The sequence below is a fragment of the Tinamus guttatus genome, unplaced genomic scaffold (genome assembly GCF_059628265.1).
Source record: "Tinamus guttatus ecotype Peru unplaced genomic scaffold, ASM5962826v1 Tinamus_guttatus_pri_ptg000056l, whole genome shotgun sequence".
NCBI lineage: Eukaryota > Metazoa > Chordata > Aves > Tinamiformes > Tinamidae > Tinamus > Tinamus guttatus.
In genome coordinates, this window is record NW_028288590.1 from 5,619,266 (window position 1) to 5,646,036 (window position 26,771).

A 26,771-nucleotide genomic window follows, 5' to 3' on the forward strand; every position below is an offset into this window, starting at 1 on the left:
AGGAAGAGTGGAACCAATGAAAGCAAATCCTAAGTTACAGAATCCTTGACAGCAAGATTCAGACCAGGGGCATGATTAACGTGTCAGGAGTAAAATGTCAATGACTACAATTCCCATGCTGGGTTCAGTCTCATGAAAAAGAACCATGTATTATTAAACAGGAAAGTAGAATACTCAGTTCACATCTCAATTGATGAATGTTCATATTTTTACAACACATCACAACATTTTCTTCTGAAATTTGAATTAAATTATGGAAATCCTCAGTAGGCATCAGATCAGATAGAACAGCTAGATATGCTGCTACTGGGAAGTGCAGTAGAACCAGAATGAAATCATGGACACCAAAGAAATTACCTTTGCATTTATTATTTATTGTTCAGTTTCAGATAAAGGGACTACTACTCTTTCTGAAAAACTCAAATCACATTAAAAGGTAGAGTCTCATTCTGCACAGCAAACTGCAGAAGATGCATGGCCTTCCTTTTTCTTCTGCAGACTCTCTCCAAAGAAAACAGCACTTTTTGACCAAAAAAGCTATTTTATACATCTTCTCAGCACTTTTCTACCATGTTTCTCCAGGCAATACAAAACTTAGCTTCATCATTTTCTATCAACATTAAAGACTAAAATCCTGACAAACACATGACAGTCTTGTCTTTGAACATGCTCTGTATTTAGGTTTCCATGTTACCACGTTTCCCAAATGCACCAAAAATAAAGTGCATGCTTATAATCTTCTAAAAGAGCTAAACAAAACAAAACAAACAACAACGAAAAAAACCCACACATTTCTACTGACCTATCTTATTTTCTGCAAGTTTCTGAGCTCCACAGCCTTAAAATTCAAGCATGGAAAAGATGGTGCTTACCCAAGAACCTTTGATAAAATTTCATTAAACAAAGTTCCAATTACGACCGATTCTTGAGTAATATTTGTAAAATTAGAGAGGCTGATAATGAACATAGCATTCCCCATCCAAAACATTCTTCTGGATAGCACAGTATTTATCCATTCTTACAAACACTTAGTGCACATAATCTACACTAAAAGCAACCTTTTTTGAAGCAAATGCTTCTGATGTTACCTAAACATTATTTTTACTTTTAAAGTAGTAAGCAACAACTTAGGTATATTTCAGCTATGCTTGTGCATAATTCATCTTACTTCCAGATTAGATATTTGGGCTTTAAACTGCTTTTAGCCAGATTGTTTTTAGGTTAAGTATCATTATTTCAGATTCTCACCCAAATGTTCAGAGTGGTACAAATACAGCTCATAATTTGGAAAGCTACAGTTTCTTGAAAACATTTTGACACCTCATTTCACATACCCTCTTGAACCGCAGATGAACTATCATTCCTACTAAAGAAGGAGGCCAAATACTCTAAGGCTTAATTCCATTACTCTCATACAATCTATTAAAATTCAAACATACATTGCCATTTAAAAAAAAATTACATGAAGTCTGACAGAACCATTTACTTACAAATATTAGGCAATTAACTTACCTTCTGATCTAAAATATGTTTTCTAAATTCCTGAGTTTAGAATAACTGACAGATAACAAAATGATATTTAGGCATATAGCTAAATTTCATGCCAGGACAGAACCATATTAGTTCTAGTGGACCTAATGAGGCACGTAAGCAGGCTTTTAATTTCTTTATCATGTAGGATTTGTAAGGAGACCAGGAAGATGTGACCTCTATGTTCAAACCTTTATATCAGCAGAACTGAAGCTCTTAAATTTTGACCTTTAATATAGGATTTTACTTCTGCTATTTTTTTTAATAATTGTTCTGAACATTTTTCTGAGATGCATTTCATTGCAGCAGTAACTTCTTCCTTATGGTACATCCTTTACATCTGAAAAGTCCACTTAGTGTGTTATCAAAGTGTGGAAAAGATTTTCCTTCTTTCTGACAACCTAACAGCAAATTCATGACAGAGTGATGCTGAAAGATATTTTGCTAATGATAATTCATTTTACTTCATCATAGGTAAAGGGAACTTTTCACTAGTAAGTACACATATGTATCCTCTCTAGTATGCAGATATCCACACAAGACTCAAAAGTTCATGAAACTGTACAACAAAAAGCAGTATCACATTTTACAAACACAGAAATCAGACCCTACCAATCTCACTAACTCCTGCTCCACATGCAAGGCATGCTTCAAAACAAAACAACACAGAACTAAAGCTGTATGCATGAACAAACACTATGTTACATGAAAAATTCTCTTGAATTGAGGGATACAAAGAATAGACCGAAGGTGACAGACTGACCAATTCCATTTAGTGGAAGGCACACTGATGCAATCGAGGAAAATAACAGAAGATAAAGGGAAAAGTGTAGCAAGGGCAATACATTTCTGCTGCTAGGCAAGCCCCTTCAAAAATTAAACATCTGTTACATGCTTAGGTTTAATTACTCTATTGTATAAAATGAGGCTATTAATTCCTTACAGCCACATAACTTTGCGAAGAAAGGAATGCCATCACCATAAACTTACTTTTGTATTACATTCTGTAAGCTGAGCATCATACCCAGTTCACTTTTCATCTTTTCTCTGTTGGCACGGCACTCTGCCAAGTAGCGGAGAGCCTAAAAAAAGCAAGCACAGCAATTAAATAGCATTTGCAGTCTGCTAAGAGTCACGTTAGCACATACCTGAAAGACTTTCACATCAGTTCTTGTAAAAGAGCTTAAAATTATTATCTATTGCAAACATTAAAGGTAAACGTATTTTCATAAACACACCAAAAGTTTATGATATCTAATACATGAGACAAAGTTGAGAGACTGAGTTTGTTTAAACAGATTAAAGGAGGGTAAGGAACGATCTAACAGCTGCCTACAGCTACTTGAAGAGCCCTTACAAAGGTGACAAAGCCAAGTTTTCCTAAAAAGCAAGAGAAAATGTAACAAGGATGAAGAGCCACAAATTGCAGCTTGGGAAGTTCAGGGCAGACATTAGGAAATAACTTTTTCTGTTATGAGGGTAGTGAAGCACTAGAGTGGATGACTGAACAAGATTCTGCAATCCTGATAGCTTCATTATTGCAGAATCTCTAAAGTTTTCAAAGCTTACTAAGGCACTGCTGACTTGATCTAGTTTTGGCAAATGCCCCACTTTCAGCAGGCAGTTGGACGAAATGACCAAAGTCCCCTCCAACCAGCATTTCTGTGACCTAAAATAATTCTTTATACACTATGCTTCTAGCATAAGTTCTATCAATTCGATGGACTCTTCCAGGACCAGAAACACACACACAAATTAACACTGTCCACAGAAGCAGAGGATTACTGGAACTATTAAAGACTAACTGAAATATTAGAATGATTCAAAGTGAAATGAGTTTACAAAGTTTAAAATACCCACACTACTTGTATTATTCATCATCACTAAATTCAAGTGAAAGAATATAAGCTGAAAGTTACATACTTAAGACTTTGTTCAAAAAAAAAGAAAGAAAAAAAAGAAAATAACTCATTATCTGGCATTAGGACACTCCTCACTATTAGGAAAAGCATGGACACCACTAAAAGAAGAGTGTCTGGACTAAATACATATTTCAAATAAAAATTGTCTTTCCCATCTCTTGTAATTGCGATAATGATATTCTGCGGGTTTTTAAGGAAAGTTTAAAAAAGCATTGCACAGAATATTCCAAGTATACTCTATCATGGAACAGAGTCCAGAGGGAAAGAAAATCCACATCTGATAATGAATAGGACCAGCTCAGTACCTCCTGAAATCAGAAACTCCTGGATTATTTAAAAAAAAAATAGATCAAGGCAGTAGGATGGTAGAAAGATTAATAATAAAAAAAATAAAAATAAATAAAATTAAAAAAAAAAAAGCTGAAGCTGAAACATTTTAAATGCACTTTCCCACATGGCTTTTTTCCAGGTTTTTCCTCAAAAAGTTGCAAAGTGAAGTATATACCTCATTCTTCATAATTTCTAAACTTCAGATGCAAAAGCAAATTCCAATTAAAATTTATTTTAATTACCTAGGAAACACCACGCAACAGAAAAAGCCATGACAGCCTGGTCGTGACTAGGATGGCAAAAGAAGTATATATTCAGAAGCACTTTACATCTAACATTTTAATCTCTCAAGTAACACAATGCTAGGAGTTTGGATTAGTGCTGCACTTACTTGACAACCTGTTTGTCCTCTGTTTATTTGTCTTTCAAAGCAGACTTTTCTGCAGAACTTTGCACTGCTGACCCCAGTCAGCAACTGTGTATTAGAATCATAGAATCATTATGGCTGGAAGATCATCAAGCCCAAATGCAAAATTCAAGTGATCCTCCTAGCATAATGCTCTTCCAGATAAAATTTCTTTTCATGAGATATCTCTTTATTCTCAGTGCAGACACACAAATTTTCAAAATTTTCGCCTTTTCTTAGAAGGAACATCCAAATGTGTATTTGGCATTATACTTCAATCATGCAGGCACAAAAACTACAGTACACAAATTCAATGTTTATGCAATAGCTTTTGTGGTAATAGGGCTTAGAAGTGCACTCAACTCCTAAAAAATGCCAGGATATACACAGTGTTCACTGCCTCCTTTAAGAAGGACGTGTCCCTTAATTCCTTCGAAGACACAGAAATAGTAACCTCTTTTTTCTTTCTAAATCATCTCAAGCACTTTTTAGGTGAAATTCAAAAGCATTTCCCTGCCCTTTGAGAAAATCTGGTTACTGTCTGACTTAATGACACTAACTCCAGTTATGAGTATTGCTATTCCCTGATGAGGATTGGTATCAATCCTTTCAGTTTATGACATCTTGTATGTACTTATTTTTTTATATAACATATCTGCTTGCACTCCAGAATTATTAAGAGCGTTGAACTAGTTCCTTCCACATTGAGAGAACTTTCTCAATGAGCAAAGACACTTGTCTTATTTCTGTTAGTCTCTAGCCTTGCAATTTAATAACAATGCAATTTTTGAACAAATTTAAAGCAAAAAACAAACAAACAACAAAAAAAACCCACACCACTCTGAACAGCATCCTGAATGACAAAGAGGATGTATTTTTTTTTCCACCTGTGGTTTATAAATCCTTTACATACATATGTGGTTTTCACAAAAATAGGACCAAGGACAAGGTTTTCAGAACAATGTAAACGACCTGACTTTTCAAGACTGCTGAGCAGTCTTGATAAGACCTTCAAAAGGTCCCCTCAGGACAGATTTAGGAAATTTAGTCTGAACTTCTGAAAAAGTCAAGATCATTTACAGTTGTGAACTGAAGTCTAGTGAAGACATAAAAAAAGATCACTACCTGCAGTGTCTGGCTCACCTTCTGTTTAACCATATACATATCTACTTTAGTTTTAAGTTCACAAGAATAATCATATTTGACCCCCTTAACTTACAGGAGCATCTCCACACTCAAATATAAATATACTGTTGTGAATCTTCATGACAAATGACATCTTTAATGTCTTATAACTGAAACGTTCAAGTAGTTTCCTAATTTTAGGGTCTTACTTTTGAAAATCTTTGCCTACCTTTAAGAAACACTTGTCTGGTTTACTTCTGATTTATCCATTTAAAATATTTAAAGCCTTTTAACATCTTGAGTCTATCACAAAGGATGCAGAAAATCAAAACTGGAGAAGCAAATATGCCACTTTTTGATCAGATACAGGAAAGGACTAGAACCTGTATGTGGGGAGGAAGACAACATCCCTGAAGAATCCTACAGCAAATAAGAAGAGTTAAGCAGAGACTTAGGATGACCTAATCACAGATAATTTAGAAATTCAGCTACAGGAATCACAGAATGCTACAGTAAATAATGGTACAGCACAGAATGCTAAAGCAAATAATTAAAGATAGTGCTTTACATCCCATTATCGGGTAACAAGTTCTCAGTGGAAGCTCATTCCACTTTAATGATTCCCATTCAGGTGGGAGCACCTTTTTGGACAACAGAATCTCTACAAGAAAACAAAAGAAAAATGCCACAAAACCAGAGCAAAACAATCAAAATGCACCTATAAGAATAGAAAATACCAAAAGCAGCCAGCTGTTAACAAGCATATTAAAACAAACAAACAAACACACACACAGAACCTAAGAGGCTCAAAAACACATGAAGACAAGCCTGAGTACAAGACAAACAAATGTATTTTCAGGGTAAATTGATGCACTTCCGACTGGAGTTGGGATCTGGGATGCAGCAAGGACTATTCCAAATCCTGATTCTTAATCTGGTCTAAACACAAGTTGTCACTAAAAGGAGTAACACGAATCTGCCTCCCATTCTTTCCTAAACAGATGTTCTGAACCCTGCCACCTTACATAAATTCCAGAACCGTTCAATCTCAAACTGGATTTGTCCTCACTTATCCAAACAAGTTGGTCATTTTCATATGGGTTTAATTTTTATAACATGACCACTGAACAATCTACTCTCAGGGAGGCAGAGAGGCTCACAAAAAGATGATGATGACCAGACAAGACCCCCTTTAATAGCACAGTCTAAGGAAGCTGCACTGGAAAAGAAGGGAATGTGACGCATTCCGAAGACCTCTGCTCAAAACTCTTTCAGCAACAATAAAGCCAATTACATTACATCAGAACACTGGACTCCAGTAAAATATTACAGAATGGCTAACAATCATTTAGAAGGAACAGGTATCCTGGATTATGAGATCTCTTTCCCTGAACCAAGAAGAGTATGAGAGAAACTGGGGCAAAACCATGCACCAATATCGTTACTGTGAAAGTAAAACAAAAGAAAAAATAAAGAATTATCATTCTGATGAGGCTTGCATGTATAAAGAATAATGTAAAGTGGTTTTGAGAGACAAAATCCTTGCTATTGCTTTAGCTTCACATTGTTGAGAAATTAATACTGGCATAAAAGTGAAAAAAAAGAACATCAAGTAAATAAATGTAATAACTTGAAATCTTACTGGGAGAATGAAATTAAAATTTTACTGAAAAAATTTTTACTTGCCCTATTTCTAAACAAGAGATACTTGGAACAGGTTGTCCAGAGAGATAATGGAATTTCGGGCCTGCAAGGTGCTCAGGACTCCACTGGACACAGTCCTGACCTGGTATGACCTGCTCAGAGCAGGAGATCAGACCAGACCTCTGGAGGCTCCTTCTAACATAGAGTACGCTACAATTTCATGATGTTTTCAGCATATGAAAGTCATGTGACTGCATATATTGGTCAAGCTCCATAGCTGTGATTTTAAGAAAACCATTTAAGAGGGCTTGACTGCCTTCAAGTAAAAAATGAAATGGCTCTATAAAAATAAAGTAATAGATAATAATCTATTAAGTAATTGATTCAAAAGTGGCTTAATCTCTTTAAATAGCGAAGAAGTCTCCAGGAATAGTGTTCCAAATGTTTATGAAATGTATGTTTAAAAAAAAAAAACTGAATAGAGAATATCAACTTAACACAGAATAATGTTTTAAGCTTTACCTGCTTAAAGGCAATAGTAAGAAAGCACCGAACAGAGATATAAAATTTACTTCCAGAGTACTCACTAGTAAAGCTGAATGGACAACCGGAGGGTTAGGATGGTCCAAGAACAGAATGAGCCCGGGCAGGCACCCCTGATCCTGGACGATGGCCCGTCTATTCAGCGGGTCGGCTGCCAGGTCACGCAGCTGGTTAACGACGGAGAGGGCGTCGGGCTCCTCGCTCATCGTGGAATTCATTTTGGCTGCACCGCGCGCACAAAATACCTGCTGAAAAGAGTCTGTGTTACTGACACTGCAATATTTGACAGCAAGTCAGATCAGAAATACAGATGCACTGATTTGTCATAGGTATAAAAACACACAAAATTCACAAGGATGTGGATATTAGAAAAAATAAACCTGGAAATCTAAGCTTCCTATCCAGAGACCACATAGGTTTGACTACTAATATTTTGACTTGTTTCCTCTATAAAGTTTTAGATCCTTTAGAATCTACATAACTTTATACCGTTTAGATCCTACACCCTTTATGGGACTATGTATAAATATATATATTTGTAAACACTGCTGACAAAGATTCCCGGGAAACATTTTTCTCATACCTAGGCAACTTGTAAGCCTAAAAATGCTGTTTTGCATAAATATGGGCAAAAATCACAATATATATTTTCATAAGACCTTTAGCAGCAACTTTAATTTCACCCAAAAAATGAACCAGAAGAGCAAGCTAAAGATTGTTGCATCAAGCATGGAAAGCACTATGTTCTACTCCTGAACTAAATAACAAACAATTAATGTAATGCATTCAAATGTTAAAAAAAAAAAAAAATCCCTCTTAACCCTTTTTCATAACTTCTTAGTAGGGCCTTCACAAGAAGTGACTCCAACCAAAGTCCAAGCAACAGGATCAGTTTCAGACAAGATTATCTTGATAGTATCAGATTCCAGAGCTTTTTTAAAGAGGAATTACTACCTTAACAAGTAACAGGAGCACAAATTTACTCTACCAGGAAGATGTGAGAGCTCAGCGCAAAGAATTATTTTGCTTCAAAAGGTCAACTGTGCCTCTGAAACTACTATGCAAACTAGAATCCCAATATTGTTCATATCAACTGATGCAAGTAAAATTTTTTAAAGGTACATAAGTATGAATAAAGGTATATCATTAGTTTGCCCTCTCCTGTTTTTTTTCTGCAATGTAAAATTGTAATAGTTTTTTTTAATCGAAAACTGTTCTTTTAAAATCCTCTCTTTAATAAAAAAGCATTATTTAAACATTGTGTTGTTTTCCTACTGAAGAAAGGTTTCCCAACGAGATTAATCAGAATCACCAAAAACATTAAATAGACATCTACAAACTAGTAGTTTGTATTTATAGATAAACTAAAACAGATGAAAGCCAGAGAATGCTATAGAAACAGCTAGGGATGCACTAAGCTAATTTAAATGTGAAACCAAAAGCAAGTCTTAAAAATAATACATATTATCAATGTTAAGTTTTTAACACTTTCTTAAGAGCAAACCTCTACAGGTTTGATATTTTAATAGAAAAAAAAATGGTGGTACTCTGCACACCTCTGGTATTTTCTTCACAAGAGCCCTAACGCAAAAAGTAGATGCTAATGATTCATCCCCGAGTTACTTTTCTTGATTACAGCAAGTTCTAAGAGACTCAACAGGCAGCTGCGGCCCCATCCAGCAACCACAACTTCCTATTGCCAAGGTAAACACGAAGCCCCGTTTCACCCAACCTCTCCCCGCCGCGTCCCCTCGCACCCGCCTCCCTTTCATCAGGTTAGACCCCTTGAAGGAGGTTTCGAGGTTACGTACAGCCCGCGGGGCCCGGGAGCCGCGGCGCGGCCGGGTCCCCCAAGCGGGCCCTTCAGCCGCTCGGGGCCCGCTTGGGGGGCCGGGCCGCGCCCCGCGGGGCCGGGCTGGACCGAACCGGACCGGACCGGACCGGACCGGGCCGTACCGCGGCCTCGGCGCTCGCCTCACGCCGCCATGTCCCACGGCGCGGCCCGGGCGGAGGCGTCGGGCGGCCCCGCACACGCTCTGCCCGCCAGGACCCGCTCCGAGCGCGACAGCCGCCGGTCGCTGAGCACGCGCACTGGCGGCACTCTCGACCAATCGCGGCGCGCTTTGCTGGTGACGCGGCGCGATTGGCTGCCGCGCCGCGCGCGGCACGCCGGGAGGTGTAGTCCGCGCCGCGCGTTCCCGTTAAGGGCTGTGAAAGGCGCGTGTGTGGCCGCGGTGACGTCACGCCGAGATTCCCGCGCTTGCGTCACCGCCCTGAGCCCAACACCGCGACCAATGGGACGGCGCCGGGCCGGGCGCGGGGCATCACGTGACGCGGGAGCGCCACTGCCCTCTGGGCCCGCGGGCTGCCGGGTAGGTCACCGAACAGCCGCCTGCCAAGGACCCGCCTCCCGCGCGCGCGCGCGGTGCCTATTGGCCGCGGCGGCGCCGGGGCGGCTGCTGATTGGCTGGCGCGGGGACCGCGGGGGCGGGCGGAGAAGCGGCCGGGAGAGCGAGGCGGCGGTGGCGGTCGTGCGGCGGGTGAGGCTATGGCGGATCCCGCGGCCCCTGTCCGGGCGCTGTCCCGGAGGGGAGTGACACGGGGAGGCCAGAGCCGCGCGGAGGCCTCGGCGGTTTCGCGGTTTCGCAGTTGTCGCCTTTGCCCTTCCCTGCGCTTGGGCTGTGCGCGGTTCTGAGGAGGGCTCTGAGGAGGCCGCGCCGCGGGAGCGGTGGAGCGCGGCCCTGCACTCGCGGCGGGGCCTGGTGCCGCGGCCCGGCGCTGCCCCTGCGCCGCCGGCGCCGCGCGGTGACCTCCGCCCCGCAGCGAGCGAGCTCCGCCTCGGCCGCCACGCGCTGCCCTCGCGCCGGGTGCGGCTGCCTTGGGGCTGAGGGCGGTGGAGACTGAATCCGTCAGAAGGAGCTGCCCCTCATGCGCGCTCCATGTAGGTGGGAAAAGGGAGCCGGGTTTGTCCACGTTGCCTCTTAAACCTTCCCACTAACTTGCTGAATCAGACTGATGTTTTCATAGAGGTCACTAGTGGGCATTCAGTTGCTTCATGCAGAAACGGGAAATCACTGCCAAGATTTTTGGGGAGAAGTAGAGAATGTTTGAAATGTCTTTTCAGAAATGTTTTTGTTTAAAAAACAAACACGTTGTGCTGTGTGTATATAGGTGATGTGATCTCTGATGAGCAAAGCCTTTTGGTTAAACTGTTGCTCAATGTGGATTTTTTTCCTCTCCATCATTAGCTGGCAAGATCTGGTTAATGTTTTGTTTCTGCACTTATTGGTGTGTGTGACCACATTATGCTTTTAAGAAAGTCTTTAAAAACTAGCATTGATAATATGTGTTATTTTTAATACTTGCTTTTGGTTTCACATTGAAACTAGCTTTGCTGCAGCCCTAGCTTTTTCTGTAGCATTCCCTGGCTTTTATTTGTTTTAGTTTATCTTTCTGGACAGCTGTCCCTGAAAATAGTAGGACACCTGATCATTTGTGGCTTCCAAGCAAAAAAGCAGGTTTCTGGGTAGTGCTGAGGGATCTCTGCCAAACAGGCATGTTGCTTGTAAATGTAATAGTCTTTATAAAAGTGTAGTTCTTGAGCAGAAGCTTCTTCCTGTCTTCTTGGTTTGTTGCTGCTCTGGTAATATTCTATTGGCCTTTATTAATTTGTTAATGTACTTCCTTGTGGATGTAATGTCATTAGATGAGCTTTCATATGTAGCACTTGCCTGAGAGCCTGGCTAAGGCTTCCATTTCATGTTTACCGACTGGAATATTTTCTGTGTATACCCTCTGGAGCCTTTATAATTATTTCATTAGCATTTTATAATTTATAAGTGGTATTACCTCTCAGCTTTGTGGAGTGATACCTGATATGAAAGTATTGAATAACACCTGCAAAGGTGGCTGTGGAAAATGGGGGCAAAAGAGAGTTCAAGGAACTTAAGGGGGAACCACAAGACTGAAAAATGCAGAGATATTAATTTCTTAATTTTTTATTTAGTGTAAATGATAAATAAAGCAAGCATCAACTTTTGAAATGAGATTTTATTTCAGACTAGTAAATAACAGATAGTTAATTTCCACTTCTGAAATTGGCATGAGAGAAAAGTTTGTTTTCAATCTTGCTGTCCAGCAGTTTCATCTGGAGTGACCCCTTTGTGTTCTTGGCAGGCAGAATCATTGTGAAATAATTGAGATTTATGAAGCAACCTGCAGTGCAATAGAGTCTGGGAGAAGTGACTGTCGAGTTTGTCTGGGGATAATTCTGGGAAACTAGTAGGCTGGGTAAAAGCATCAGAGTTTTAGACATGTTCTCCTTTGAGATCTCCATTTAGATGACAGTTTAGGTAGAGGCTAAATAACAACTTAAAACTGTCTTTAAAAAAAAAAGTGTCTGTAGTTTGCCAGGTTTCCGTCAGAAGTAGCTTATTACCTACTTATTGTTACCTAAGGAACTGTAAGCTGTTAAAACCTGTGCTTGTGATGGAAACTGTGATGGTTGAGCTGTACTGCCTGGGAACACTTCCATGCTCGGTAACTTTTCCATCTCCTGACTCTTAAACTTCCTAAGTGTCAATCTCTTGCAGTTATATGGCTTTAGTCATCCTTATCTAGTGGCTTTGCAAGACTGTTGTTCATGCCACAGATTTGTTATTCAGTCTGGTCCAACACAGTTTTGTTTCTAGTTGGTATACAAAACAAGTATGAACCTAAATATATGGCTTCCCTCTTGGTTTTGGTAGCACAGGCTTCTTAATGATATCCAAATTATGGCTGACATAAAACTTTTTTTTATATATACAAAAAAAATCTTGATTTACCCGAATGGTAGTACATATAAATAGACACAATCTGAAATCTAGCCAACTTCATAAATCACGTGAATATCTTCAGGTCCCACATATTTGCTGTTTCCTGTTATTTTCTTGCATTAGTCATTTTTTCCATATTTCCTTTCTCTCCTCAGCTGTGAGAAAATGGAGGCAACGAAGCTGTCAGAGAATGTGGATGAAGAGAAATGATCTATTTTCTGTAGTTGTTTGCTGCGTATAAAAGAGTTTTAGCCACGGGCATGGCCCTTTAACCTTGGGGCTAGTCCCCAGCTGCAGGTGCTCTGCTTGCTTTCAGTTGGTGAAGACCATCATCTGCTCAAGCACAGGTTAGCAGTTCTATCCACAGGTCTTTCAGCATTAGTTTTGCAACAGCTCTGGTTCTTGCAAATAATAATAATAAAAACAGCCCATACTGAATAAACATCTACGCTTTGCAGGGCTAGGAACTGTTGGCTTTGAAAGTGTCTTGTTTTCAGCAACTGTTTCCAAAGCTTGTTTTTGGAATGCATATGCCAATTTAGTCTTGTATATGATTCAGGCTTCTAAAATGTTTACATTTCTCTTTTCAGAAGGACTATGGAACCTCTGCAGCCCTGTAGGTGTCGAAGGCTTAAATCCAAGTTTGAAAAGGTTTTTTCCATTCCAGATGATTTGCTGGATTAAACGCTTAATTAGGATGGCTTTTGAACAAGTTGGATTGAACATGGACTCAGTAAGTGTTTCAGACTGGCTTTACTTTATTACTTTATTTTATTTTATCTTTTTCCAGGAAATCAAGTATGGGAAGCACTTGATACATTTTGTTTTGTGCTCATCTGTTTTAGCAGAAGACTTTTAATACTGTGTGAAATTCTGAATAAGTATGACAGTTACTGCTTGGACACTGAAGTGTGTGTGTAGTTACAGTGTAAACTGTGCTTTCATGCTGGGAAAAATAAACCTTTCAACTGACTTTTTACAGTGATATTAATTCTTAAATACTCTCACTTTGATCGAGTCTTGAGGTTATGAAAAGCCCTATGAAACTGAGATGCTACTTTTTGTGCAACATTTACCTCTTTTTCGGGGAGTGGTCAGTACATGAGGGCACAATGCCCATGCTCTTTATTGGGGAAACAGAGGAATGTAGGTGCTTAGATCTCCTCTTGTAGGAAGGCTTGTATGTTTTTTTCCAGTGCTTGGCAGAGAGAGAGAGGGAGAGAAAGATCCACTGCAAAGTAACTGTTGTGTCACTGGCTCCTTCAGAGAGCTATCTTAAGCAAAAGTATTGACCTCAGTGCAGTAATCTCTATAAGATGTCAATAGAGTCTAATGTTTTAATAATGTGGAATTGCTTGGCAGCTACTTGCAGTACTTAACCTCCTTAAATAGATAGATCTAGTTTTGATGATAGTGGTAGAAGCTTTTATTATTCCCAGGCATTTATAGATAGTAAAACTAACATATCTTGTATGTTGCTACGACCAATAAGAATCAGTATTTTAGGATTTAAATAGGTCTGGAATCTGAGTTTCCAAGCAGTATAGACTTGAAAATTCAAAGTGTCAAAATCCTGTGGACCACCATGGGTGTTGGCCTAGTCCTTTTCACAATCTAAATAAGGGGGAAAACCCAAGTTATAGTCCTGGGTTACCCTCTTCACGTTCTCTACTTGCATCAAGCTTGTGCTAATGCAGTTACATTTCTGAGTACGAGCTGTTTTGGAGAAGAGCAAAGCACCGATGCAATCAGGGGTATGACTAAGAAATATTTTGCAGACTTGCTCTGCCAGTGCTTCAAGTCAACAAGGAGTTATGTGGGCACGGCTAGAGCTGGGACTCCTCGGCTTAGCTGAGCAATGCGATGACTTTATTTCCATACCTTCTGGCACAGCTTACATGCAGTTTTCTGAAAATACTCTCTAGGCATATCTTGAATTAACAAAAGTAACCAACTCAAAGTTCTAGTGCACCAAAGCACCGTGTGTTGAAGAACCTTGATGGCCTCTGGGCACCAAAGGTGTTTGAGGATCCAGGACCTGGTCAGCATCTCTTCCCATCATGTGAACAGTCTGTAATCAAGGGTAACCAATTGTTTGAAGTGCACTGCACTTATGTTGGTTATACAGCCTGTAGCCCAGGCTTTCCTGCTGTTGTGGAAGTACTTATTTAACTTACCAGGCCTTCCCTTGATTGATTTTTTTTTTTTTTCAAAGCAACATCACTTTTTCAGTATTTTCAACTATTTTACTTCTAACGAGTCTGTTGCAAATAATGACACCGTCTTATGGTGGTGCTGTTTGCCAGTGATTCTTTCTTGAGGACTCCTGATTTATATACGTTTTGTTCAGACATAGACAAGCAATAATATGATTTTCATAAATGTGACGTCTTTGAATAGTCCATCCTGGAGTACCAATAGAATACTTTACATTCTTAAAATTTGCATTTAAATCTAGCTGCATATTAATCATGAGAGGATGTACAGTTCCTAAAATGGACAAACAGAGTCTGAGTGGAGGACTGGCAGAGTGGCAGCTCAGATGTGGACATCCAGGCTAGAATGTGCCCAGTGCACATTTATTTTGTCAAAATGTATACGTACCTTTAAAGTCAGGAAGAAAAAATAGTTGAGTGTTGAACCAGACAAGATGTTCACATCAAGTTTCTGAGCTAATATAATCGGGGGGAGAGACACCAGTGTTCTTATTGGACTATCAAAATGTGAGAATAGTGGTCTTTGTTTACCATAGCAAAACATTATTTAGCTGTGGTTTTTGAGTTCCCCTCAGCTGCATTACACTAATCACCCAAGAATATGGCTATTACCTGTGAGAGTTGTTTCGATATTAATAGCTTGGGCTCGCTGTGTTGGGCAACCTTCTAACAGGATGTTGAGTTTGCTTGAAGCTATGAGCTGTTAAAAACTAGGATCTGAGTAGTAGGTTCAATTTCCAGTTATAAATAAACACTGTCCTTTTTTTTTAATTACCAGTGTTCTAACTGTTAATTAAACAAGTGCTCCGTTAATTGTGCTGCAGTCTTCATTCTTCTCATTTTGTTTGTTTTTTTTTCCTTCTGTTTTGTTTCTTTCTCTAGAAATTGTTCCTGTTACCTTTCTCTGCAGAAATTTTGCCTGCTTATACCGCTGTCTTTTTTTTGGCTTCTATTCTGTCTCTTTTCCTAGTATTATGCTAGGATTAAAGTCTTATTTTACTCTATACAATTATCATAAATAATAGAGCAATCAAAAGAAGATACAATAAAAGAAGGCACATCTAATTCCCCTTGAGAGGAAAAAAAAAAAAAGTATAACTTCAGTTCAAGTGTAATTTGGAAAGATAAGGAAAATCTAATCTTGAAGTATAGTAAATATATTAAATACAAGACAAATGGCCTAACAGGTGACTTTTTTTAAAAAAAAAAAACCTTTTCTTCTAGGTGCTTTGGTCAAGCAAGCCTTATGGTTCATCTCGAAGCATTGTAAGAAAAATTGGCAGTAACCTCTCTCTTATTCAGTGTCCAAGAGTTCAGTTCCAGGTAGGTGTTCTCAATGGTTCAGAATACCTGTTTTGCTACAGTGGTTAATGAGAGTTGCTTTCGCATCAAAAGACTTTAAGCGAATCAGTAGTACATTTAAAAAGATTGATTAGAGGGTTCTTAGAAGCAGAATATGATAAACTTGGCACGTAAGAAAAGTTAGTTTACTTCTTTTCAGTTTGTATTTTGTGCACATCTTGATACTGCCTGAAACCCCAACCAGTGTTGTTGCCACACACGTAATGAAACTTGAAACAAAATTTTATTCTAAATAACTTAACTTCTAAAATGACATAGTATAGTATTAAAAAGTTATACTAGGAAAAAAAAATCCTGCTCTTAAAAGAGAGAAACGTCTGAAATGCATTTTGAAAACCAGTACTGTAAACTAGGCTTAAGAAGCATGTAAGGATGAACAGTGTTGCTTAAAAATCTTTGGGAAAATAAACAACTTCAAAAGCAAGAATTATTTAAAAGATAACATGAGTTCCCTGTTTGCCTTTTTTTACGTACAAGGCTAGCACTGTGTAGGTGAAAGGGGCATATCAGTTCTGCGCGACTTTCCAACTTGTTTCCTTCTAGCTTGGACTGCGTGTAGTGGGAGGGTAAAGAGTGAAGGAAGAAAGATTTAAGGAGGAGGAAAAATCCTTGTTCTTTGTAACAAGTCTTTCAGGAACAGATGGGCAAGTGGAAACTGTTACACATGCCATCTTCAGCTCTGTGTATGCTGGGAGTGGGGGGATAGAAAGGGAGAAAATGAGTATTTGAAATTCAAGCTGACAGGAATACTTGTTGGGTTAAGCAAAGGAGGAGAACATAAAGTCAAATGCTGGGAATCGTTTCTCCATCCATACTAAGACATGTTAATTCCTGCATAGGTAAAATTTTAACTGTTTCAATTGATCTTTTTAGCCAATGCAAAATGTATACACAATATTTAGATTTGCCATTACAGCAGTTCAGATGAGTGTCGAAGCCTTTTTGGTGTGGTAGTAAAAGCCCCTGAGAGAGTCACTGAGAATCCAGAAGCAGCTTTCACTGGTAGCGACTTTGCAAAACTTAAATGTACAGATGAGTGAGGGAGGAAGGCAGACAGTTGTGTAGGGGAAAGTGGAAACAAAAGGACTGGACTTGAACTTTTGGGTGTATGTTAATGGTAGTTACTCTAAGAGCATGGCTACATTTGCCTTGTATTTGAAAGAGAGTCAGGTCCTCCTGTGATGTACCTGATTTCCCTACTGTAAAGACCATACAAGGAAGATGATGTTAATTTGCAAATAATTAGGCAAATATTGCCCTCTCTTAATATCTAGCATGCATAAGAATGTAGTGCTGGTTTATGTACTTGCAGAGAGCTGTAAGATACGTTTGAGAAAGCTTTTTCTCCTGAGTATCTTTAATGTTAAATGAAAAAAAAAAAGCCATTATGTATGTTCATTTGAATTCTGCGTTAGAACAAATACTTGCCTTTCTTCCTCCTAGAGGCACTGTCAGGTTCACTTAGACTTTACACACACTAAGTATAAACATTGATCTCCTATTAGGTGGAAGGAAGGGCTTCTAAAAATAAAAGTACAAACTGTCATAATGGATTAAATTGAAATACTACAAAATCGAGAGTTTAAACACCATAAAGCTTTTTTGATTTATGCAGACTTTGAACTTCTAATTTATGAACTGCTGAACATGAGAAAGTGTGATGCTGGTGTCTGCTTTCTATGTCTTCATCACAGTGTTAAGATTCCGCAGTGAAGTTCAGTACCATCTTGACTGTTTTTATGCTGTTGCAACTGACACTTTCCTATAGCTGTCTCTTCCTTTTTCTTTCTTGCCAGCTTTAGCTATAGTATGAAAGGACCATGCACTGAACCTTGCTGTAAGTTGCTTTATTTAAAAAACAACCCAAAACTTACTCGCCTCATCTGAGGGTGCATGTATATCATCAGTGTTTCTAACTTCATCCAAGAACACCAAACTTTTTACAGACTTTCATTTCATTTATGATAAATGGATACAAGATAATGACAGAATCTCTGCTATGCACACTCTTTCTTTTCTAGCAAGCTTTTATACTAGTACTCTGAAAACAGAGGAGTAACAAGATGTTTGTGGTGTGTTTTTTTTTTTTTTTTTTTTTTTGTGTGTGTGTGTGTGTGTGCTCTACAGCCTGTCATAGTATCTGTCTGCAAGGATTTTGCCACAGTCAACATTTAAATGAATTGGTAAATGCTTCTAATACATTCAGTAAAAAATAGCAGAACTTATCTTAAATACTCTTGTCTGGCATGAACACATGAAAATGGTTCATAAATTCCCCCTTTAAGTTGTAGCTTTAGGTTTATGCATAGTCTTCAGGCGAAAAACGAGAAAGCCGTTGAGCTTTTGGCTGTGGACAGGTTGTATTGCACCGGCCCTGCAGCGCCGTCCCCAGGGCGGCCCCTTCCTCCCACGTTACTAATCCCGGGCGCTCCAGCACCACAGTCTGTCCCTGTCCTGCTCGACCATGCAGAGCCCTGCAGTGGAACCCAAGAGGGTCCCAGGAAACTGGTCGGAACGTAGGAAACATCAGAAAGAAAGCCTTAAAAACCTGTTAAAACCTTCCTCCAGAGGAAGGAGAAGCAAGCCACTTTCACTGCTTGAGCTCCTGCTGCTTAATAGGATTGGGGCTCTTAAAGGCGAAAATCACTTCACAGCCTGACTCTTCCCAGGGCCCCGCACGTTGTTCAGGTGCTGGCAGAGCTGCTGTCCAGCTGCCCCTCGGCCAGGAGCAGGGCTGCTTGGGCACCGTCCTGCAGGCAAGCAAGGGCTGGAGATGGGCGTTTACTTAGGTAGTTATTTTTAATGTTTAGCATTAAGTAACATCTTGGCTTGTCTTTGCATTCTAAATCTCCTGCTTTGGAAGGCATTCTGATTTTTAGGGAGACTTAGACAAAAACATGGGTATATGGGTACCCATGTGTAACAGGAAAATACAGTTTACGTATAAATATGAATTTAAAAACTAAGATGACACATGCATTACTGCACAATAGAAGACTTGCTAATAAATGTTGGATTAAACTCGGTGCAGAAAGTTTTGCGATGGTAGATTCATTCTTTAGTGTTGACTTATAAAATGATTTTTGATTTGAGTATAGATTGTACCTTTAATATATCTTCAATTTTTACTAAGAAAATTCAGGTGATCTGCAAGAAGTGGCTAACTTAAGAGGTATTTTTTATTGCTATTAACGTTAATAGCGATGTTGTAGTCATTATTTTTTTTAATGAAAAAAAATCCAGGAAAGCATTAAACAATGAGAATTTTAACCTGCAACGTAGTATTCTCTAGAGTGTTTTAAAGAGAGGCAGACTGTTATGGTATTAGGCACAACTGTTAATGTGATCAACATATTGCCATCTGTGCTGATGCTACCTGGAACAAACCCTGTTGTTTCCTCCCGGGAGCGGCGGCGAAGGCTCGCGCAGAAGTCGCGGGTGTGTGAGGGGAAGATGGCGAATATCGACTTCCAAAGCTGTTGGTAAAAATTCCCAGGAAAACAAAAGACAGAACAAAACAAACCCCCACAACTTCTGTTTCCCTGCAAGTCATGTAGCAAAGGCTGCAGCCAAAACACCTCTGACTGCTCGTCCGGAATGGTTGTATCCCATCAAGGCTCCAGTCTTCTGGTGCTGGCTCTGCTGCCAGTCTGGGCTGACGCTCAGGCCTGGCTGCCACGTTTTGCTTTCCTCTCACAGAGGTCAGGTGCCCCAAGCCTGAAGCGGATGGAAGTGCTGGCAGGAAGGACCCAAGCCTGCCTGATGGGCCGGTGGGCAGGAGCACTAGCAGCCCCTGCCACCACGTGCAAATTCCCCGTGCGGGGGTGGATGGAGCGCAGGCAGCAGAGGAGGCTGCGCCGCGGAGGGGGAACTCGGGGCAGCGGCTCCAGCTTCTGGAGCCCGGCTCACCTTTGGCTCCAAATAGCTTAAAAGCAAATGCCAGAAGCATGTTGAAAAATGATCTTTTTTCTAGGCATGCAGTGCATGAGATTGTTGATGAGCTATTTATTTTTAACTTATTATCCTACCCATCATTCAAAGTCCTTGCGATTACTGAACTAGCAGCAGTGCTTCCGTTTCCCTTGTAACGGACACAGCTTTAGTCTTGCACAGAAATTCTGGAAGAGAAACACCCTTCCACAAAACTTCATCCTCCAGATAATGTACTAAATCAGATTGTAAGACTAGAGAAGTAGTAGTAACCCTGAAGATTGTCTTTTTTTTTTTTTTAAATCTCCTTGCCACCATAAAACAATACGTTATTTGAGTTAATAAAGCTAACTACTTGCGAGTGTTGCCATTTGCTTTCTTCAGTGTAACAATTTGCGTTAGATTTACAGTGTTCAGTAATTTCATGTGGTAGTATAGGTAGCCGTGCACCTTAAAAACAAAACCAGCTTCTGTGAAGTGTGCAGCAGACTAGAGTGAAAATGGGCAACAATTTGTCCCAAACAGGTTCTCGACCAAGCCCAGAGCAGTAGCAAGTGTGCTCAGTCTGCAAGTGTGTTTCATGCATGTCTGTATGGCGTAACGATGTAGGTGCATCCAGCCTCGTTAAAAATATTAGTTGTTCGTACTACCGTGAAATAACGGAGAAACGAGTTAGGAAAAAGTCTGTAAAATCTTCCGTCTTATCTTCAAAATCCAGCTTACTTCTCATGCCACAGAAGGCAACAGAGACGATGCGGTGGCCTCTTTTGCAGACGTGGGGTGGGTTGCTGAAGAGGAAGGTGAAGTCTCCACGAGGCTCAGGTATGCTCCTCAAATCCCTAGGTCTGCTTGAAGTCATGAACTGAGGAAAAAACTAGCTTTTTTTCCAACAAGAATCTGCTGTTCTTAACACTCAATGATGAGCCCTATGAATGATGTTGGGAAGACTTGTCACACGCTGGAGAGTGACAGTGTCCGTCAGCCTTGTCCCCACAAAAGCGCCCCTCATCGAATGGCCCCATTGCTAACACTGATCCTTCTCCAGCCCTTCGGGGGGTTCAGCTGCCAAGAGCTGGAATGCTGTAGGGTTTCTAACTAGTGTCAATGCTCATAGCGAGAATCCAGTAACTGATGTATTGTTGGTTGAAGAAACACTGTAAAATTAAATGCAGAGATAATTTACTGGCCACTGGTTTTCATTTGGGCAGAAATCTTTCTGGATTGAATATCAGGCTGTTTAGTTTAAGGGGCCAATGGGGAGAACTCTTGCTTGAAGGGACCCTCTGTGAAAAGACGCTTTTGCTGAGATGTCTGCGTATGAAAGAGGAGTGGAGGGGACAGATGGATGTGGGACAGGACTGAAATAATCCTATGGTGACCTTAAGACAGCTTATAGTGGAGCATTGTAGGTGAATTACTTACACGACCCTGCCTATGTGCGTGTTTCAACGTGCAGTTTGTTTTGTTTATACGCAGCATTGCGCAGTGTAGCCTGCCTTAGGTGTTGAACAGACAGGCAAAATTCTGTGGTATGAAAAGACCATATAGTTGTTGATAGATGTTGCGGCTAAAGTCACTGAATAATTTATTTTTTTAGTTTTTTTTAAGATGGTTTTGCAGTCTTTTTGAATGTAGCTTTAGAGAGAGTGACAGATCATTTTCCGCTGCCCCTAGTCAGAGCAGTGGTGACACTTCAAGCACAATGTTTTTCCACAGCAGTAAATCCCAATCGGGAAATTTCCTTAAAAACATCGTTACTGCTTTGAGCCAAAACAGGCTTTGCCTTCCGCTGCTCTGCTCCTTTTAAAGAGCTCCTGCAAGGCAGATCTGAGAGCAGAGTGACTGCTGGTTCCTTTTCCTCAGTTAGGAGGAAGAGGATGGCCACTGCTCTAGGAGGCGGCCTGTCCTCTTCTCACCTTCAGTTTTTCCTTTCTTCCTGCCTAAATAACAGCACCTGAATCTTAGCACTTTTGGTAACTTTCGGCTGCACTTAATGAGATTGCTCCGAGTTAGGCTGATGTTTTGTGTTTTTGCTGAGAAGGATTCAGATGTGCATCAAACACTGAACTGACATGGGCAGAGCACAGGGCTTCTTCCAGCCTTAGCTCGTGGCTTCTGAAAAGGAAGCTGAATAGTGTTAGACCAGGTCATTTTAGAATACAAAAAAATTCAAAAAAAAATGGTACAACACATGCCGTGGAACTAAGAAACTTTCCTTCCTCTTAAAAGGAACCAACTACAAATGAGTATTTGCCATGCCATGGAGAAAAATGGTACCATTTGGGCACACAAAAAAAACTCATAATTGCATACAAAATACAATTATGAATAGAGAAATGGAAAATGGAGTGAAGGGGGAAACGCATTTATCTGTTCTCCTAAAATCTAGCAATTAAACAAACCCTTAGCATTGCCAACTTGCCTGGTTGGCAATTTGCAACCTCCATACAAGAAATGTTATATTTTGAGAAAAAAATAATCCAGTAGAATTCCAATAGTTGCAAAATAGACTGTGACACTGCTCCTGATGATCAAAAAAGGAGTATCCTCTCCTTGCAGATTGTTATTGAGAGACATTAACATAGAAAGGGTTAAAAACCAAAGCTGAATTCTGCCTCTGTGGAGGAAGTACCACCAGATAGGGATGTAAACACAAATAATTTGAAACTTGTTTATACTAAGTTGTGTAATCTTTTGGTAGAAGTGATTTGTGAAAAGACAAATTACATTTTAAGTCAGAGTTTCAACTTTTATTCATGGTTCCTATATGCTGTAGCCTTAGCTCTAGGTACTATCTGTCAGGAAGCCTTTAATAAATGTCTAATGCTATTTCTGTTACAGATCAGAAGTTTGGTCCCAGCCAGCCCAGGCTCCTTCAGGTGAACTGCACCACCTGGCAAGACAGAGGCCCCTACCCAGCCCGTCGCTGGATGAGCCCGAGTCCAGGAGCTCCGCGAGCGCCAATGAGGAAGCTCTGCAGAAGATCAGTGCCCTGGAACACGAACTGGCCACTTTAAGAGCACAAATAGCCAAAATTGTCATCTTGCAAGAACAGCAGAATCTCACAGCAGGTAATTAATTTGCCATACTCTACACATTCATTTAAAAAATATGTTGTTTTGCCTATCTTTATGCATTGGGTCAGAATCTGATTCCTTAGAAGATGCTAGTGTTTGTGTGGGCTGATAGCAGTTACTTTATTTTTCCATAACTGATCAAATAGTTTAAAGAGTCATTTGGTTTCAGTCTTGAATTCTAATTATTTTGTGACTTTCTGCCAAATAACCAATAACTTTTCATCATTTTTCCTTACCCTCTATTTATTAGAAAACTGAATTTTATGCTCTTGATTTTATCATCTTTACCTCCCTCTTCTGGTAGAATATGGTACTGTCTCTATTTATTCACACAGTATCAATCTGATTTGGATCATTTGGTTCTAATCATCTCTTCAGAGAAGCATTTAAAAAGAGGGTTCTTGATTTATTTGTCAACTTACTGCTGCTGTTGTATTTATAGCTGTCATTTTTTACCCCCAAAAAGGGCAAAAAAGTGAAGGAAAATCAAATTCTCAGTATAATCTTGATCTCTGTGTTCAGACAGATGATTAGCTTGCCTAAAAACATCACCGCCTCAGAGAGCTGAGTAAACCTCAGAGTAAACCTGAATTGAAGCACTAGTTGAGCTCTCTGGTTTACTTTTAAGAATCTTGTGCGGTAAGTCTTACTTCCTCGAGATGAGGAGGAGGAATCACTGCTCCCTGAGCACATGGCACTTCCAGATCAGCACCTGCCTTTCAGAAGGGAGCGTGAGGAGGGGACCCTCCTCCTGTGACACCCGTCCTGTGTCACAGACTTGCGGGGCTCCCTGGGCGTCTGTTGAGGTGTGAAGGGGGATTACACCTAACCGTACACGACTGCACCTTTCCTTGTAGTGGGGCTGAGTCCTGTTGCTCCAGCTGCCGTCCCCGTTGCGCCGCCTCCGCCACCACCGCCGCCGCCTCCGCCGCTGCCTGCGGCCGCTCCGCAACAGAGCGGATCCGCCATCGACCTCATTAAAGAGCGGAGAAGCAAAAGGACAAAGTGTGGGCAGACCCTTGCAGAGAACGGGCCAAAGAAGCCCGAAATGCCAAACATGCTCGAGATCCTCAAAGACATGAACAGCGTGAAGCTACGCGCGGTGAAGAGGTGAGATGTTCACATCAAGGGTGTTAACTTCAGAGATTTGTCTTGGATTTATGGAAAAATATTTCAAGCTGATTAACACTTCACAAATAAATGGGAATGCAAAAGTGTTCACAACTTCTAAAGCTTTGTTTGGAACTGTTAAAGCTTCTTACTTTATTTTCCAGATCCCCAGAAGATACAAAATCCAAAGCAGCTGACCCAGCAGACCCTGCAGCGTTAATAGCAGAAGCTCTCAAAAAGAAATTTGCCTATCGATACCGAAGCGACAGCCAAAGTGAAACTGAAAAAGTGATTCCAAAGCCTGAGACAAAGACAGAAGTAGTGCTGGTGAGTGCCGTGGGTTCTTGGACTAAAGGATACTGGTGAGAGCCAACAAAAATCTTTCTGCCAAAATATACAAATACAAGAACAAACGGAAGTGCTTGTGCACAGCCCCACAGTAAGGATTGCCAGTTTCCACTGTACCAGCAATCCAGTGTGTTTTCACACTCATGCGTTGAGATTTTGTGCTGCTTTGGACTGAGCTGCAACAAGCACTATTAGACCTTTAAAGCAAGAAAAAATATATATTTCTTTTATTGGGCATGTGGAATGCTGAAAACTGGATTCCTAAGGGCTCATGACAGAGATGAGTCAAAAGAGAGAAATTCCTGAAGCTTCCGTGTTATTACTCACCTTAAACATTCAGATATTCCATGTACAAGGCAGATTTTCTAACTTTTGGAAACTGTTTTAAGAGTTTCTTCACAGTGTGAAGCTGTTAAAATTGAATTATTTAAAATATCTACCATAGATGTAGTACCAGTTAAGGGCTTTAGTTTATTTCATGTTGATTTGAAACTGAAGTAAAGGCTTTTTAAGCACTTAATATTCAACAAAAAGGAAATAATTATTTTCCCTTTGTACATTTGGGAAAATGCAGGTAATTCTCCAGATTTTAAGGGAACTTAAGTAAAAGGACTAGCTGAATTGACTTCTGAGGAAAATAAGATTGCCAAGCCACAACTCTCAGGACTTCAGAAAATTTGAGCTTATTAAAGTTGGCTTAGTTGCCTTCTGTTTCAGGCCTTTAATGTCTATTCCTATAACTGTCAGGCTCTTCAAGTGAGTTTTTCATGACTCTCCATTTTTAAATTCAAATTCCAGCTCTTGTGAGAACGAGGAACATCAAAGCCCAGGAGCTAAGAAAAGTCAGTGTTTCCATTTGTCAAACGACAGATTGTTTATCTCTCTGTAACGAGCTGTCTAAAAAACATCTCTCATAAGTTATTTATCGATACATAACCTCTTTGCTGCAGCAGTTCTTGTGTGATATCCTGCTCAGTTTTATACTAACTTGCACAAAAAAGCATGACATGAATAGAAATATTGCCAAGAAATGCCACTGGAGCAATTGGTTGTTGACTTCTAAAGATGCTGCCTCCCTGTCTCCTTATTTTGCCGGGGCAGAGTGGGATGTCTCTAGTGAGAGGGGCTCCAGGCCAGCTGCGTCGCTGTCGCAAGTTTCTGCTTTCGTATCTTGTGGCAGCGACGCGGGCGAAGGCCCCAGCCGAAGCAGCAGGGTGGAAAACTTTTGTCTTGGAACAGGCTGCCCAGAGAGGCTCCTTGTGGAGTCTCCTTCTCTGGAGATCTTCCAAACCCGCCTGGATGCCACCCTGTGCCACGTGCTCTGGGTGTCCCTGCTGGAGCAGGGGGGTTGGACTAGATGATCCTAGAGGTCCCTTCCAACCTCAGTGATTCTGTGATAAGGGAGACTCTCCCTGCCCCAGCTCCAGTGCTTCACCTGAAACGTGTTGGGTAGTGGCTCAACCGGGGTCCTCGTGGGAAACGGTCTTAACGCGGCTCTGGTTCTCTCCTCAGTTCGGCCCGCACATGCTGAAGTCGACAGGAAAAATGAAGACTTTAATTGAAAAATCTTAACGGATCAAGATCACTACCTGAAAGACTGTACGCTGTTTTTTTTTTTTTACGGAGTGTTGCAAAAAACACTAGTACCGACTGGTCTCCTACAATGCAGGAAAAGAAAAAACTAACGTGACATGTAGAACGGAGGCACTAAACACATTAAGCTTGAGGCACATGTTTGTATGTGACTTAAAAGGGATAGATTTGACTGTTAAACTCAGGTATTAATTTTGTATTCAAACCTGGCTTTCTACCCAGACTTGTTGTGGTTTTAGTTCATTAACACTAAGTTACCTTTATGACATTCCTGCACATAACTGACCACCTTAACATGATTTGTATACATGGTAACAATGGTGCACCCTTATGTTAACATGAGTCTTCTGAGCTTTAACTATAACTTGCACGGTGGTATTTGATACTAAATTTTTCATGTCAGAGTCATAGCTGTAACAGCGTTTTAGCTCAAAAGAAAATTGAATATATCCTACTTTTTATACAGAAAAAAAATGCAAAAACTTAGATCTGCCTCAGGGGTCACCTGGTTCCTGCTGTTTGAAGGAGCTCACCGAGGGCACGAGTGCCAAAGGTGCTTGTGTCTCCTCCTGGCCAGGAAGCGGTGCAAAGAGCAGTGAGCGCCGGGGGAGCCTCTGTAAAAAGGCAGTCCAAGGAATTTGAACTAAAAAAACAAAACCAAAATGGTAGAGAGAAGCATAATGTAAAACCATAAAGTAAAAGCGCAGAAATAGTGTAGATAAGAATAAAAAAAAGGTACAAAGTACTGGGGGGTGCAAGTTGCTAAAAAACCATTGCTGCAGCTGAGAGATACTTGGGACCACCTTGAATGCCAGGGG

The 26,771-nt window shown here is 40.5% G+C and overlaps 2 protein-coding genes across 3 annotated transcripts in view; one reads left to right on the forward strand and one right to left on the reverse strand.

Moving 5' to 3' along the window:
• ARMC1 (armadillo repeat containing 1) overlaps nt 1–9,478 on the reverse strand; it is a 29,695-nt gene extending 20,217 nt beyond the window's left edge. Inside the window, exons 1-3 of the mRNA XM_088540175.1 lie at nt 9,457–9,478; nt 7,545–7,745; nt 2,521–2,612 (exon numbers count right to left, since the gene is read on the reverse strand). Of these exons, the coding sequence (XP_088396301.1) occupies nt 2,521–2,612; nt 7,545–7,718 (266 nt within the window). The 5' untranslated portion in view covers nt 7,719–7,745; nt 9,457–9,478. The remainder of the gene's footprint in view (nt 1–2,520; nt 2,613–7,544; nt 7,746–9,456) is intronic.
• A 2,835-nt stretch (nt 9,479–12,313) lies between these two features.
• Nucleotides 12,314–26,361, forward strand: MTFR1 (mitochondrial fission regulator 1). Of its 2 annotated transcripts, none has more exons than XM_088540160.1 (8): nt 12,314–12,664; nt 12,911–13,050; nt 15,758–15,856; nt 20,544–20,647; nt 22,667–22,896; nt 23,760–24,012; nt 24,177–24,339; nt 25,873–26,361. In XM_088540160.1, exons 2-8 carry the CDS (start codon nt 12,985–12,987, stop codon nt 25,930–25,932), a joined length of 975 nt encoding a protein of 324 aa, XP_088396286.1. In that variant the 5' UTR covers nt 12,314–12,664; nt 12,911–12,984; the 3' UTR covers nt 25,933–26,361. The 2 variants fall into 2 exon arrangements, with proteins under 2 accessions (XP_088396286.1, XP_010216783.2); XM_010218481.2 differs by having other exon boundaries at nt 12,575–12,664; nt 12,908–13,050.
• The last annotated feature ends 410 nt before the right edge of the window (nt 26,362–26,771 follow it).

Coding starts and splice junctions, on each gene's coding strand:
- MTFR1 (XM_088540160.1), top strand. CDS start 12,985: ATGATTTGCTGGATTAAACGCTTAATTAGGATGGCTTTTGAACAAGTT. Junction 22,897..23,759: donor ACAGCAGAATCTCACAGCAG/GTAATTAATTTG, acceptor CTTTCCTTGTAG/TGGGGCTGAGTCCTGTTGCT. Junction 24,340..25,872: donor CAAAGACAGAAGTAGTGCTG/GTGAGTGCCGTG, acceptor TTCTCTCCTCAG/TTCGGCCCGCACATGCTGAA.